Below are 15,124 nucleotides of genomic sequence, written 5' to 3' on the forward strand. Positions count from 1 at the left end.
GCAAAAGAAGGTCATTGTGACTAATGCAGAAAAGATAGTTTGGAGTCATATCGTAGGAGTTGGGACTATTTGGTAGGCAAGAAGGAATTACTGAGGAATTTTAAGCAAGGCAGTAATCTGATGCGAGTTGTGCTTTAGAAAGGTTAATCTCACAGCAGCATAAATTAGAATTTGGAGAAGAGTCTAGAAGTATAGAGATTAATACAAAATCTGTGATAATCTGGATCACAAGAGAGAGATCAGTCTGCTTGAGAGCATGAAATCTGTCTTATTTATCATATATTCCTAATGCCTCTCACACCTGTGCTCAAATGTTTATCTGAATAAACTGGAAGCAAAACATAGCATGGGTAAAATTGACAATCTACTGAGGAAATAAGGCATATTATTTGGGTAACCTCCAGGGTCCGTGACTCAAAGGAAAAATCTCCTAACCCAAGGAATCTTTATGGGTCAGTCGGGAATGAACTTCAGAGCGCTCATGAATGCCCAATTTATGGTTTATATGCATATGGATGATTTTGTTCTTTGTTTTAGAGCCGGGGTGGGGATAGGAGGTGGCCTAATAAAATTCATGCCTTCATTTAATCAAAAGGTTTGTAGCCTCAAAAAGTTAAGAACTTTCTATCTGAATCTACTCAGTGGTGGTTGAGGCTTTCTAATACTCAATGACAGCTGGCAAAAAATCTATCCCATAACTAAAAATTACTAAAAAACAAAAAAACTCTTCCAATGCATCTTTTTTCTTTTTAATGAATGAATGTATTCTTAAAAGAAATGATCTCAAGATAACATTAATTTTTAAGGTATCATCTTAGAGCTAAATAGGATGTCACCTTAGCATTCCACAGCCAGCTAAAAACCCAAAAACAGAGATAGAAGATTAGTATGATGTAATGGTTAGAGATATTGAGGCAAAAAAGAATTTGATTATAAAAACCCCTGCTGTATAGCAATTAGACAACTCTAAGATTCAAACAGCTAGTTAGAAGGCAATAACAGTAACAAAACTATGTTTTACAAAACCACCGAGTTATTAAAATGTATATGCATTATATTATCTTACAGTATTAAATATAGTTCTAGCCACCAAAATAGCTTAAGCTCAGAGGTAGAAGTCTCCATCAGTCTCACCTTGGTACAGACCACCCGTACAACCACTTTCCAAAAAGCAGAGGAATCAGACCCAGGTTGTACCTCAAAGAGAAGATGTTTTTCCTGGCCAGAAGCCACTTTAGCCGTTCTGAAAAGAGACAAGAACATGTTAATTTTATGAAAAATCATATATTAATAAAATAATACAGCCATGAAACTAGATTCAAGAAACAATTTCAGAGAAGGAAATATGAAGAAACACAAAAAGACAAATAATAATGATTATAATAACTGATTCTTAAAACAGGGATAGAGAATATTTTGAACATAAACATGCAACTTAATTTCTAAGGTTTTTAAAGTCAACAGCTTGGTGGCATTATATTTATAAATCTCTCTTTGTCACACCTATATCTCAATGGTCTTTAAATTTCTAACAAAGACATTTAGGAAAAACAAGTCTTAGAAATCAGGGACTTAAAAAAAAGGTTGGCCAGGGCAGTGGCTCACGCCTGTAATCCCAGCACTTTGGGAGCCCAAGGCAGGCAGATCACGAGGTCAGGAGTTCGAGTCCAGCCTGACCAGCATGGTGAAACCCTGTCTCTACTAAAAATACAAAAATTAGCCGGGCGTGGTGGTGTACACCTGTAATCCCAGCTACTCAGGAGGCTGAGGCAGGAGCATTGCTTGAACACGGGAGGTGAAGGTTGTAGTGAGCCAAGATCACGCCATTGCACTCCAGCCTGGGCGACAGAGTGAGACTCAGTCTCAAAAAAAAAAAAAGGTTAGCTAGTGTCATTTATCAAAATTTTTTGACTGTTGCCTCAGACGTATATAAAGCATGAAAAACATCTTGCTCTTGGTTCAGTCCTTGTTTAAACAGTGATACTAACAAACCTCTTGAAAATTTTTGTTCAGATAATTTGGGGCTAGATCAAGTAAAACAAATGATTTGAGACACTATATAGCTCTACTGTCCTCCCCTAGCAGAGTAATTTTAATTTAGAGAGCTAAAGGATTTTAACATAAAAATATATCACTTCTAGAAGATAATTCAATATCATGCTATCAACATTAATTTAAATCAGTTCGAAGACATGCTTAAGTATTGCAGTTCCCTTTTATCATTACTAACAACTCTCTCTGAGCACCAGTGGGGATATCACACTCAACTAACAGCTAAATAAAATGAGGCCATCGAAAGTTAAGCAACTAGCCTTAGGAAACAAAGTCTTCGGTGAAAATAATTCAGCCGTGCCAGTTTCCATCTCTGTTTTCTAGCTGCCAAGCTTCGTCCTGTATAGGTTTAATTCTACAGTTCTCGGAGATCACTGCACATCTGAAATGCCAATTCTGACCCATGGCAATTGGTTTTAAGAATCAAATCCAGTCAGAAATATCCTGTGCTAAATAAATAAAAGGAAGACCTCTGTATCACACAGTAAGCTTAGTTTGTGGATGGTTTTATAGGGTACATTTTATCTAATACCTGTATCTTTATGCTAAAGGGCAAAATTTTATACAATAGACAGGGTTTATGAATATAAATTCCAAGACTCTAAAGGAATGGTAAATGTCATTGATTACTGCCATAAGAGTTGAAAATATAAACATAACAAAGCATTCCACTCTTATATTACTAAATTCAGAATCCTATTTTTAAAATTCTTTAAGAATATGGGCCCAGAATTAATGCTTTGCACACTACCCTTTGGATAATTTTTAAAAATAAGTAAAATGCTAGAGTTTTTAAAACCAATGACTATATTTTTATCATAAAAAATACATAAATACACACAGTAAAATGTAAAATCTCCCTCTCTGCCCCTTTTTCCCACCATCTCCCAACCGAGAGACAAGCATGGGAATAGTTTAGTTCATTTTCTACACACACACACACACACACACACACACACACACACACACACCCCACAACTATATACAGCTTTTTGTTTTGTATTGTTTTGTTTTAATGAATGAAATCCAATCTTCTTAAAAGAAACCATCTTCTAAGATAACTTTTAAGACAGTCTTTATTCTTCCCAGTAAAGACAGTATGTCTTCACATAAAGACAGTATATCAAGCTTATCTAATATGTTACAGATTGCTAAGTATGTCTCTTATCACCTAACACCATGGTTGTAATGCCTACGGAGTGGGTTCATATATCTTACCTTAAACTATTAATAGTGACTACAGTACTGTAAGTTTATATACTAAGTGGTCCTGAATTGCTAGTCGATTTCATTCAGCCTTTTTAGGGTTTAAGGAGAGGTAATATGGGATAACAGGAAAACTGAGATTCAGAGAGGTGGACATGCCATTAATACCTGCGTAATCAACTTAGCCTTCAGTTAAAAGGTCCAATCCTTAGCAGAGGGCCTTGCACATACTATGTGCTTAGTGAATGTTAGCTAAGTTGAAGAGACTAAACAGAGAACCTTTAAGGTCTCATTTAAGAGGTGACTCCATAGGTTCTAATTATACTCCAGGGGTTAGAAGATATATATAAATAAAGGTAGATGTGGATGTTGCTAGAGGCAGATTTAAAAGAAACATATGACATCTGCCCAATTGTCACCAAGGGAGAAAATAAACAGCAAAAAAGTCATATTTTAAAAGCACAGTGGTCTGGGGGCATTCAGGAACAAAGAGCCCTATATATTTTCATAGCTTCTACACAGATCAATACCAAAATTGATAAATAAATTAACAAATAGAAGACTAAGTTGTATTAGGTGTACTCTTTAAGAAGGCAGAGAAATTTATATTTCATTTTAGAAATTTAGTCAAAGAGTTAAGTAGAAATTTAAAGGTGTTACTTAGAAAATATGAATAAATGAAATATATTATTTCTCAGTGATGAAAATAAGCTATTACTACATATGTATTCCTCTAGCAAAATGATGACACAGTAAAAAAACAGTATATATATATGCATGTGTGTGTCTATATACACACACACATGAATGAATTGCTTCATGTACAGAAACCTTCTCAGTGTTACCTTTCACTATCCTAGGAGTCTTTCTCTAGAGTGGCTAATTCTCATATTCCATTTTGTTATGCACCCCTTTAGTGCTTTCAAACAAGAGTCTACTGGTATAAAATTGAGATGCTGGGATGTACTACTGTATCCTAGAATTGCTTCAATATGTCTGTGCTGTGTTCCAAGTTCCATTTTAAGTTCTTTCCATATCTTCTGTCCCCATTACATACTTTTAAAAAGCTACATAGAAAGTCAACTTATAATAGATACTCAATAAGTATTTGTTAATGCTAACTGAAAACATTAAGTCTTACCAATCAACACCTCTGGTTATATCTTACACAGCCATGACATATGGGGCATACATACAACAAGGGGAAAAACGAAAAACAAAAAGAGCAAGCCTTACACATCATTAAGCTCAGCTACTCTCCCAAGAAATTCTTCATAAGTTAAGGAGCCACTCTCTCGAACCAATGTAACATGTTTTGCTACTTTTTCTGGTAACTTGTTAATAACCAACTGTGTCTGATCCGAAATTTGCTGTCCCATGATGAAAAGATGTCTTTCAAAATCCAGAGTGTTGCTTCACATAGTTTCTGTCAAATATACAGAAAAGTTACTTTTACATATAATACAAAAATGGCAATATACTCATTCTTCAAAAAAATAAAGAAAAACTAGGAATACCTTTAAGTGAGATTTGAGTAGACCTACATGAGTCTAAGGTAGAATTTAAATGACTCTGTTTTCAGATTCACATAGCTAAATGAGAAAACAGGATTCACTTATATATTATTGGGAGGGTGATGAACCTCTAATTCTTATAATTTTACCAAGTCAAAAACCACTAAAGCACATGTGCATGTGCACACACACACACACACACATGCATTCAAGTAATTGTATTTAAGAGGAAGTTTGTCTACCTTCTATAATTTTCCTAAGAACATTTCCTGACTGCTTACCACATGTCAGGCTCCAAACTGTTTTCCGTATATTAAGTCAATTACTTCTTCCAACAATCCTAAGAGGTAGACAATATTACACCCCTACCTATTTCCCAGACAGGGAAACTGAGCTAGGTGATTTATCTAAAGTTACACAGCTATAAGTGGTGAAAGTGAACTCTGAATTTGTTTTTCAGATTCTAGTACTTACATTCTTATCCACTATGACATACTGGCTCACAATATATTTACATCAGCTAAATAATTTTTTGTTGAATTACTTTATTTATAGACGTGTACCTTAGTTTTAATTTTTAAAAATATATAAATAGACTTGTGGCTTGAAAAACCTAAGAAAATTAAAATGTTAGATATTTTAACCACCTCACATTTTCTGCCTGGAAAAAGATAGCTCTTTTGTTCATTAACTCTTTTAGGTACCCCCAAAATATATATCTAATTATCAAGTTTTTAAATGCCCCCAAAATCAGATGCCCCCCAAGAAATTCTAATTTATCCATCAAAGACTATCATTTTATTTCATCCAAATTAACAATCATATCACATAAAGCAGGTGAAACAGTAATACTCTTATAGAAAAAGTTTTGGTAGGAAGATTGCTTTATCATTAATCAAAAAATAAAGTTATAAATTTAAAATATATATAAGTTTATGAAGTTAGTAACCCCAAAATATGTAAAATTTCCTTTAGGTATTAAAATTTAATGTACTGTATTTGAAGTTAATTCCTTTAGTTACCTAAAATAGGAAAAGGACAATTGTAATTAAAAAAAAAAAACAGTTTTGAATCTGAGCCTACTTGGTAATAATAAATATCACATTATAGAGATAAATGAAAGGAAGTTGTTGAGGAAGATCCAGGCCAAAAAAAAAAAAATCCCTGAAGTCAAATTATATGTAAATATAGCCAAGTGGATTGACAGCAACTGTATCCAAGAAGAAACAATTAAAGATCTTAGCTTAGAAGAGGTCTCTAGGGCAGTCAACAACAGTGATTGCTGAATTTCAAAGACTAGTAAAATCTCAAAGCACCATGGTGTTGGATACTTCTTTTAATTCTAAGCAAGGACAGTTTCCACAAATAAACAAAAATTCCCCAAAACTTAACAAAAATTTAAAAAGAACTTATAACCTGAAAAGTAGGATATAATATTAGAAAAAAAGTCTTTCCCAAGAAGGGCAGTAACTTCACAACGAGGTATACCACATATTTACCAGGTATACTACACATTGTCCTTATTTTTCTTGATCGAATCCAAACTTATGAAAACATCATCAGGAGCCAAGGGTTGCAGACTGGTATTAGGGAGCCACTGTGTTACAGGACTTTTTAAAAATTAAATTCAACAAGTAGCACGTGCCTGGTGCTTATGTTCTGGAGATAAAACAGTGAACAAAAGAAACATGGTTCTTGCCACTGTGGAGCATCCAATACAGTGGAGAAGAGACAGTAACCACACAAATAAATGTATAATTACAAAATGAGAAGTGCTAGGTGAACAAGTACAGGTGCTGTGAAAGCCTATAAAAGGGGGACTTGACCTAGTTTTGTATCAGGGAAGAAGTCCCTGGGCAAACAACATTTTACTTGAGGTCAGAATGGTCAGAGTTAGGGATTAAAAAAAAAGTAGGGACATGGCAAAAGGAGGACACTCCAGGCAGAGGTTATGAAAAGTGCCTGAGACAGGAAGCAGCACGGTGACTTTGAGGTAATTTTTAAAAAGGCCACAATGACTAAAGCAGAGAGGCAAAGGGAGAGGGAAACTGGCACCAAGAGTTGGGCTGTTTAACATTTTTGTTGATGACCTGAAGACTGTATGCCTGCCCAATCTGCAGATGACCAAAACTGGAATAAATGAATATTATCTAGTGAATAATAGGATCAAGACTAAAACAGACACTTACATGCTTAAATGAATATTTAATATGACTAAAAGTTAAATCCTGAAGAGCCAACTGCACAAAAACACATATGTAAGATGTGCTCAAAAGCAGTTAAAATACAGAAGGTCTGGGTTTTTGTTTTTGTGTTTTTTAAAGAGATGGAGTCTCTTTAAACAAACAGAGTTTGTTGCCCAGTCTGGTAACAAATTCTTGGGCTCAAGCAATCCTCCCACCTCGGCCTCCCAGGCTGAGGATTACAGACATGAGCTGCCGCACCCGGCCAAGTCTGGGGTTTTTAATCAAAATAAGTCAACAGTATAACAGGGGCAACAAGTATGCTAAAATAATCCTAAACTCTTGCTAGAAGCAGGTATCTTGAGCAAGCAGCCTACTAGTCCATTACGCTCTGCAATGGTTAGGCCACACTGAAAAGTCTGTATTCAGCTCTAAGCAGTTGGCTTTAAAGGATACTAATAAATTAGAACATATTCATGGGCATAGAAAAAAAAAGAGGTTTATTCTAGATAGTCATAGTTTGGTAACAATGAAGCAATATAAGTTTGTTTAAATATCTGAGGAGCTGTCATGTGGAAAAACAAGATTCATTTACAGAGAATGGGATGGCCAATAAGTATAGTAAGTATAAATTAGAAAGGCAGATTTCAGTTGATGATAAGCATGTCGCACCATCCAGAAGTGGAAATGGCTGCTACATGTGAGCTCCCTCTCATTGGAAGTATGGAAGTATTTAGGTAAAGATTAGAAGTACATCTAATAAGTGTTACAGGGATTTTTACCTGGGTGGGAAGTGGAGTAGGTGACCTTTAACCTAACATTTTATTCCCAAAATGAAACTGAAACTTCCTCTAACATTCCTGTACCAATTTAATGAAAATGTAATTAAGATTCTAGTCAACCAGGCTGAAACTTTGAATAATATCTACATTACTTAACAAAGAAAAAAACTGAACTTTTGAAATATATAGTCTCAATATTTAATATAAATACCTATGATAATTTAACCAACGTGGTATAGGGGAGAGAGAATTTCTCTCCCTCTGCTCTCTTATGTCTCCAGCTGGGCCCAAGAATTAAACTAACCTAAGACAGATTAACAGGAGAAAAACATACAAATTTTATTTAGTAATTTTTATACATACACAGGAGCCCTCAAGAAAAATAAGGACTAAAAAAAGTAATTAAGGCCAAAAGCTTACATAGTAGATTGGACAAAGGAGAAGTAATCTGTGAAAACATGACAAGACACAAGGGTTTGGGCTGGGGCAGTTAATCATAGAAAAGTGACTATAGGAAGATAAGGGTTACTTTAAGAAGGCTTCTTTGAACACATTTCTCTCAGCTTTGATTGCCCACTTCTAGTAATGATAATGTCTTCCTCCTGGCATAGAGAGGACATCTTTCACATGGCTGTTTTATCTCCAGCCTTCAGGAAGAATTAGGAGGGTCAGTGGGCACTTCTTACATCTGCTGCTTTTCAATGTGCCTTTAACTCAAAATAATCCTTATGCCAAAGTGGCGTATTTTGCTACCCTACATTACCCACCAAAACCATATTTCAAAAGAAGAGTTAGTTGCTTATTTATTGAGTTATTAATAGAAAATGATCCCCTTTGTTTCAGCATTGTTTTCATCTGCTGCCCTAACTTTGAGTAAAGTTTATAATTTGAGGCAGCATATTAACTTGTTATCTTGTAACTGTACTTGGTATCTGGGAAACTTCATCACTAACTCCTTGGATTAAAATGCAACACTATCTAGAGACTACCTGAGAGAGCCTGCAGAAGTGGTTTTCAACCTGGTTCCAGAAAGAGGGCTTGACATTTAGTTTATTTTGAAAAACATAAAATATTGATAAATATTAACATCTATCACTATATGGGTGTGAAAATAAGATATGACTACATACAATATAAAACCACAACACAGAGTGCATGTTCACAAAAACAATCTGTTGAGGCCATCCTCTAGTCAACCACCACAGCTTTTCAGTGTCCCTCTTTGGTGACTGCACATATTTCTATCATACTATGACATTCGTTAAGTCACTCGGCCATTTCCCTCTAGTGAGCTTCTTGAGGACAGCAGCTATGGTCTCTCTTCTGGCAGATACACAAGCACTCAATAGATGTTTACTGAATAAATGCAGTAAATACCATTGGCAGTTTTTGTTTTATTATTATTCACTTAGTATTCTTTTGACTTTTGTTAATTTGGTCAGTCATCTATTAGTACTAGGTTGGAGAGAAGCAGAAGTTACAAATATGTATGAAAGAAAATGTAAAACTGTGAAAATTTGTCATTAAATTAATGCTTATGTAAACTGGGAAACATTTACTATTTGATTTTAACAAGATACTCCCCCCTAGGCCATGCAACAGTGGTATTGCATAGAAACATAATTTGCAAACCACTGGCACAGAATTCAACAAAAGATGAATTTCTGGTCAAGATTTCTCAAAGAACTAGCAGCTCTCATATTATTGTGCCACCTATAACACAGTCATTTTTTGCAAGATAAAAATATGCTTTCAAAAAGCATTTGAAGGATTTTCTAAATAAAGAACTGTTATTTTGAAATGCACAAGATCAAGGATTCCAAAAATGCCACATTCTCTAGTGGGTGGTACATAGTGAATCACTTATTTTTCTAACAAATGAATTGTGGAAGTTCAAATATTCCTTATAAAAATATTAAAATTACATCATGGGTAATTGGCAAAGCAAAAACGAAAAGACTGCTCAAAAACTCCTAAAAATTTAAACCATAATTCATTCATAAAATAACTAAAGCAAAATGGAAAAGGCTGAAAATGCACCAAAATGACTAAATGACAAGTACTGCACTGTAGTATTTTAAAAACCTCTCTGAAACCAGTTCTCCATCAAATTTTGTATCAACCTCACTTAAAAGGATTTAATTGAAATAAACATCAATGATTTTCACTGTCGAGTCAACTTTAACAGCAGTAATAAATACCAAGTACTACTCACTGGGTCCCTAAGGATATTATTTATTTTATTACTCATTGTTTACTCAAACTGTAGATCTGTAAACAGATATCAACTTTTTTTTTCAAGACAAGTTAATATAGATACATAGTGAAATAATTAGGCCAGAGTCACTAAAGAGTCCGGAATGCCTGTTCCAGAATCAAAGATCTTGACCAGAAAAAGATACATATATATATTAGAGAGAGAAGGAGAGATAAACTACAAAAGGATAGAGTGCCGTACTAGGAGATTAAGAATATGGATTTCTAACAGTAACAGTGTGTTTACTAAATGCATTTCATACTGGAAAAAGCATATTAGACTTGTAAGAATTCTCTCTGGACCTTCCTTGCCTTTTTGGGAAGGAAAGCGTGTTTGTATTTAGACGGGAACCAAGAAGGATCAGGCTACACACATCGAATATAAAGTTCATTTACATCAAATGACAAATATTAATTTTTGAAACATATAGTCATATTCTTGAGAAAAAGTTTTAGAAACTGAAGTCAGGCAATGTGAAAGAAAAGGAGAAAAATCCATACTATTTTTGAGCTCTGAATTCAGAAAGCATCACTTCTCAGACGGGTGACTTCGACACGGAGGTGACTAATTTAGGATCGTCGGCCGGTGGCAGCTCATGCCCCCAGACAAAATTCTGAATGGGTAGAGGTCATTTTATAGCAAGAAGAATGGGCAGAAGGGAGTGAAAACAATAAATTCATGCTGAAGATATAAGAATTATAAACAACTGAAAGTGTTCCAGCAGCTTTATATATATGCCAGAGGCAAGAACTGAATTAGCTGGCACCGCTAAATAGGACAGTGTCAGAATATAAAAGGTACACTACCTTTAATAAGGGGCATAGGGATCGATTTCAATAACAATCGTAAATCCACATTTTGTAACGCGAGACAAATAAGGAATAATTTCAAAAGCTAACACAGAAGCCTTCTGCTCCTGCTGTGTAATCACTACCTTCTTATTATTAGCAAGAAAACGTTCTTTTCTTAGCCGGGTCTCAAGGTAGCAGCTAGTTTGACGAGGAAAGACCTTCGGGAAGGGTAGCAGCCTAAGCCAATTCAGAAGTGTGGGGCTGGCTAAGTAGATCGACGTGGCTATTTCTGAGCTATCGTCCCAGGCAAAAGGTTTCTTATTTGGGTGTCCAGCCCGGCGGAGACCGAGCCCGCGGGCCACCCTAGCGCTCGCTCTGGCTACGCCGCCTCAGCCCCTCCTCAAGCGCACCTGGACATTTAACCAACAGCTAAGTCTGGTGGCCGAATGACTGAGCCGGCGGCAATATTCAAACAACGTTTTGGGATAGAGAAGGAAAAACTCTCTCCGGGTCCCTCAGAACCACCCCGAGGCGGGACAAGCCACCGCCACCCCGGGCAACTGGAACCCGCCGGGCAGAAGACGGGCGTCAATAGAAGGCCCTCCCCAGCCGTCCCCACGCCCCAATCCGAGGCCCGGGGAGGGCGGCGGGGCTAGGCCTGTCTCCCCGCGGAAGCCTGGCTCGGCAGCGGAGGGCCCGCTGGGGTTTCTCTTCCCAGACCCAGAGTCCTGGAGCAGCTAGCAAGGGAAACACGAAAGGACAGCGCCGTGGAGCTCACCCCAGGTTCAAGGCATCGCGCACCCTGCGGCAGCGGCTGCGCCGCCTCAGTCCACAGCTCAGACCTGCGGGTGGCGGCGACTCAGGCCGGGACCCGGTCGCACCTCTGTGACGCAAAGCCCCGCCCCCCGCGCGTTGCCTGGAGACGGCGCCCAACCTTCCTCTGCAGCGCCCCTACCGACCCGCGCTCCGCAGCTCCTGAGGGCTTTCGAGCCCAGATGGTCATCTGAGACCGAGAGGTGGCGGCGAAGGAGAGTCTCGCCTGTCACGCTCCCGGAGCAGGGACTTCATGAGGTGGCCATGGAAACGGCCTGGCAGACTCCCATCTCTCCTGGTGCCATCTCCGGAGCGGAAAGTCGAGCGCCCCGCTGGCGACCAAGGCCGCACTGAGAGCCCTGGTTTGGTCAACAGTTGGGCTCCAAGGTACCACTTCCCAGACCTCCAGCCTCCCCACTGATCATAGATACACAAAGGTCATCTTGTTTCTTTATGAGGAAATAGATTGTGTTCACCTAGCCGAGTTGTTAAGCATAAGAGAATGTATGAAAAGTAATTACAAGGTTCAAAATCCTGAGCTTTGATAAATGATATATATGATGATGAACACGTTAGTGATATTACTGCTCTGCGGGACGTCTGAATCAATAATTGCTGTCTTTTAAGCATCTGTTGTGTGCCAAATACTGCACTAGGCACTTTACAGGCATTGCTCTTGTTTAAGTCGTCTGCTCAAAGTTGCCTAGACAATAAACAGCAGAGCAAGGATTCTAACCCAGGTACAGCTGACACTGCTGCCTCTATGCTTAGCAGTTAAACTGGTTTTTATGTTTCTTGTTTGGACACCCCTCCTTCACCAGTCACTTGTAGATTCACCTTGTGAAGAGCTAATTCTTCCCTCTAATAATAATACTCTTTGACCATTTACTATATGTCAAACCGTATTTTAAGGACTTTAAAGGTATTAATTCGTTTAATCTTCACAGCAATCCTGTGAGTAGGTATTATTAATACCTTCACTAAGACACAGGCTTAGCAAAGTCGATTAACTTTTCCAAGGTCAAACAACCATTAAGGAGCAGAGCCAGATTCAAACCCAAGCAGACAGAACCCTGAACCTGTGTTTTTAATTCCTGTTTTAAACTGCCTCGGTAGTACGGTAAGACTTCATTAGTGCTAGGTCCATGCCTGTTTGTGCACCATTATTTCCCTGACAACCAGCATGGTAGTTGTTCAATATTTGAACATTTGATGAATATTTGAACACTGGAAAAGGGAAAAGCTTAAAAATGAAGTATAAATAATGATTTAATAAATTCCAAAAGATATCAAATTCAACAAGATTCCATAGTTCAGCCTAATCCGGGCCTGGGAGTTAGAAATATTACTCTGTAAAGATTGCCTGCAATTAAACATTGTATTGGAAGTTCTGGTCAATGAAATAAAAAAAGACAAATATATAAAAGTCATCCAAGTTGGAAAGGAAGTTGTAGCACTGCATTTATTTGCATAAGAAAATTGTGGAATACTACAAAAAAGCTGCTAGAACTAATAAGTGAGTTTACAAAAGTTGCGAGATACAAAATCAAATATACAAAAATCAGTTGTATTTCTATATACTAGCAATGAACAATTAGAAATGGAAAATTTTTAAATATCTCTTATCAGCCAAAAAAAAAAAAAAAAAAAAACGCAGCAAATTTGGGACAAATTTGACCAAAGATGAGAAAGACATGTATACTGAAAACTATAAAATATTATGGAATAGCAAAGACATGGAATCAACCCAGGTGCTTATCAATAGTGGATTGGATAAAGAAAGTGTGGTACATATACACCATGGAATACTATACAACCACAAAAAGGACTAGATCATATCTTTTGCAGCAACATGAATACAGCTGGAGGCCATTGTCCTAAGCAAAATAATGCAGAAACAGGAAACCAAATACCGTATGTTCTCACTTATAAGTAGGAGCTAAACGTTGAGTACACAGACACAAAGTTGGGAACAATAAACACTGGGGATTCCAAAAGGGTTGAAAAAACTACTATTGGGTACTATGTTTACCACTTGGGTGACCTGGATCACTAGAAGCCTAAACCTCAGCATCGTTCGATATACCCATGTAACAAACCTACACGTGTACCCCCTGAATCTAAAATAAAATAAAAAACATTGTTAAGAGAAATTAAAGAAGACCTAAATAAATAGAGATCTATTATGTTCATGAATCAGAAGACTGAGCATTTTTAAGATATCATTTCTGCCTAAATTGACCTACAGATTTAAGGAAATTCCAATAAAAATTCTAGCAGATTTCTTTTTGATGGAAATGACCAAACTAATTCTAAAATTTATATGGAAATGCAAAGGACCTAGGATAGTCAAGACTTTCATCAAGAAAAACAAAGTTTTGGGACTTACACTACCTGATCTCAAGACATTATAATAAGAGCTACTCAACACAGTATAGTATAGGTATGAAAATAGATAGAGTAATGGAACAGTATATAGAACCCAGAGATGTATCTATACATATGTCATCAATTGATTTTCGACAAATATGTCAAGGCAGTTCAGTGGGGGAAAAGACAATCTTTTCAACAAATAAACCTGAAAAAATTGAATAGCATATGCCAAAAAACTCTTAATATCTTGCTCCTTTCCTCATACTGTCACAGGATCCTTGGAGTGTTGCTCTGCCAGCCAGAAACCTCTGTGGCCGGTGGCTCCTTTGCCCGAGTTTTGCTCAGGCCCACTGGGCTCATTCTGCCCATTTGGCCTTGCAGGCTGCACTTGGCTCATGCCACTGGCCTAGATCCCATGCCTGCCAAGGACGAGCCAGGCGCAAAGTGGTGAGGGGTGCGTGAGCAAGTGAGCGCGAGGTCTGGCCGCTGTGCACAGCTAGGCACGCCAGCTGTGGCGGGGCGGGTGGCTCCAGGTGCCGGCATGGGCGCCAGCTCCTGCAAAGCTGTGGCTGGACCGGGAGTACCACAAGCAGCTTCCACTGCTGGCACTAGGGAATGTGGTGGCACCTGGAAGCTTTGAGATGCCAGGAAATGCAGAGCCCCAAAGAGGGTGTTACAGTCCTGGCTCAGGGAGCTCTTAGGTCTGGGCTTCCCGAAGTGTCAAAGCTCTTCTCTCCTTCTCTCCTTCTCTTCTGTCCTTCTCATCGCTTGCAACATGGGGAGTGAGGGGGTGTTTCAGCCCTGTTTGTGTTACAGTTCTTTCAGTCCGGCCATTTGGCAGGTCCCAAGTTGTTGTCTCACATCCAGGAATAATGAGGTATGCAGACAACTGGAGGGTGAGTAGGGTGAAGAGGTGCTTTATTGAGTGACAGTATAGCTTTCAGGAGACTCTAAGTGGGTAGCTCCTTTCTGCAGGCAGGTTGTCCGGTTGTCTGCCCAGCTCTCAGCTGAGAGGAGACCCACAGTGGGTGGCTCCTTTCTGCAGGCAGGTCGTCAGGATGTCTGCTGAGCCCTCAGCAGAGAGGAGATCTGGAGTGGGTAGCTCCTACACGCAGGCAGGTTGTCCCCATGTTTCTTGAGTCTGGCTGAGCCT

At 38.1% G+C, this 15,124-nt stretch overlaps 1 protein-coding gene and 1 long non-coding RNA gene across 2 annotated transcripts in view; one reads left to right on the forward strand and one right to left on the reverse strand.

The window, feature by feature from the left end:
- RNF141 (ring finger protein 141) overlaps positions 1-13,223 on the reverse strand; it is a 30,811-nt gene extending 17,588 nt beyond the window's left edge. Inside the window, exons 1-3 of the mRNA XM_004050703.5 lie at positions 11,564-13,223; positions 4,495-4,684; positions 1,135-1,243 (exon numbers count right to left, since the gene is read on the reverse strand). Coding sequence (XP_004050751.1) covers positions 1,135-1,243; positions 4,495-4,637 — 252 coding nt within the window. The 5' untranslated portion in view covers positions 4,638-4,684; positions 11,564-13,223. The remainder of the gene's footprint in view (positions 1-1,134; positions 1,244-4,494; positions 4,685-11,563) is intronic.
- Positions 11,853-15,124, forward strand: part of LOC129525359 (uncharacterized) — a 110,286-nt gene continuing 107,014 nt past the window's right edge. Inside the window, exon 1 of the long non-coding RNA XR_008669630.2 lies at positions 11,853-11,985. This is a non-coding gene — a long non-coding RNA (uncharacterized lncRNA). The remainder of the gene's footprint in view (positions 11,986-15,124) is intronic.

This window comes from Gorilla gorilla, chromosome 9 (genome assembly GCF_029281585.2).
Source record: "Gorilla gorilla gorilla isolate KB3781 chromosome 9, NHGRI_mGorGor1-v2.1_pri, whole genome shotgun sequence".
NCBI classification, from domain to species: domain Eukaryota; kingdom Metazoa; phylum Chordata; class Mammalia; order Primates; family Hominidae; genus Gorilla; species Gorilla gorilla.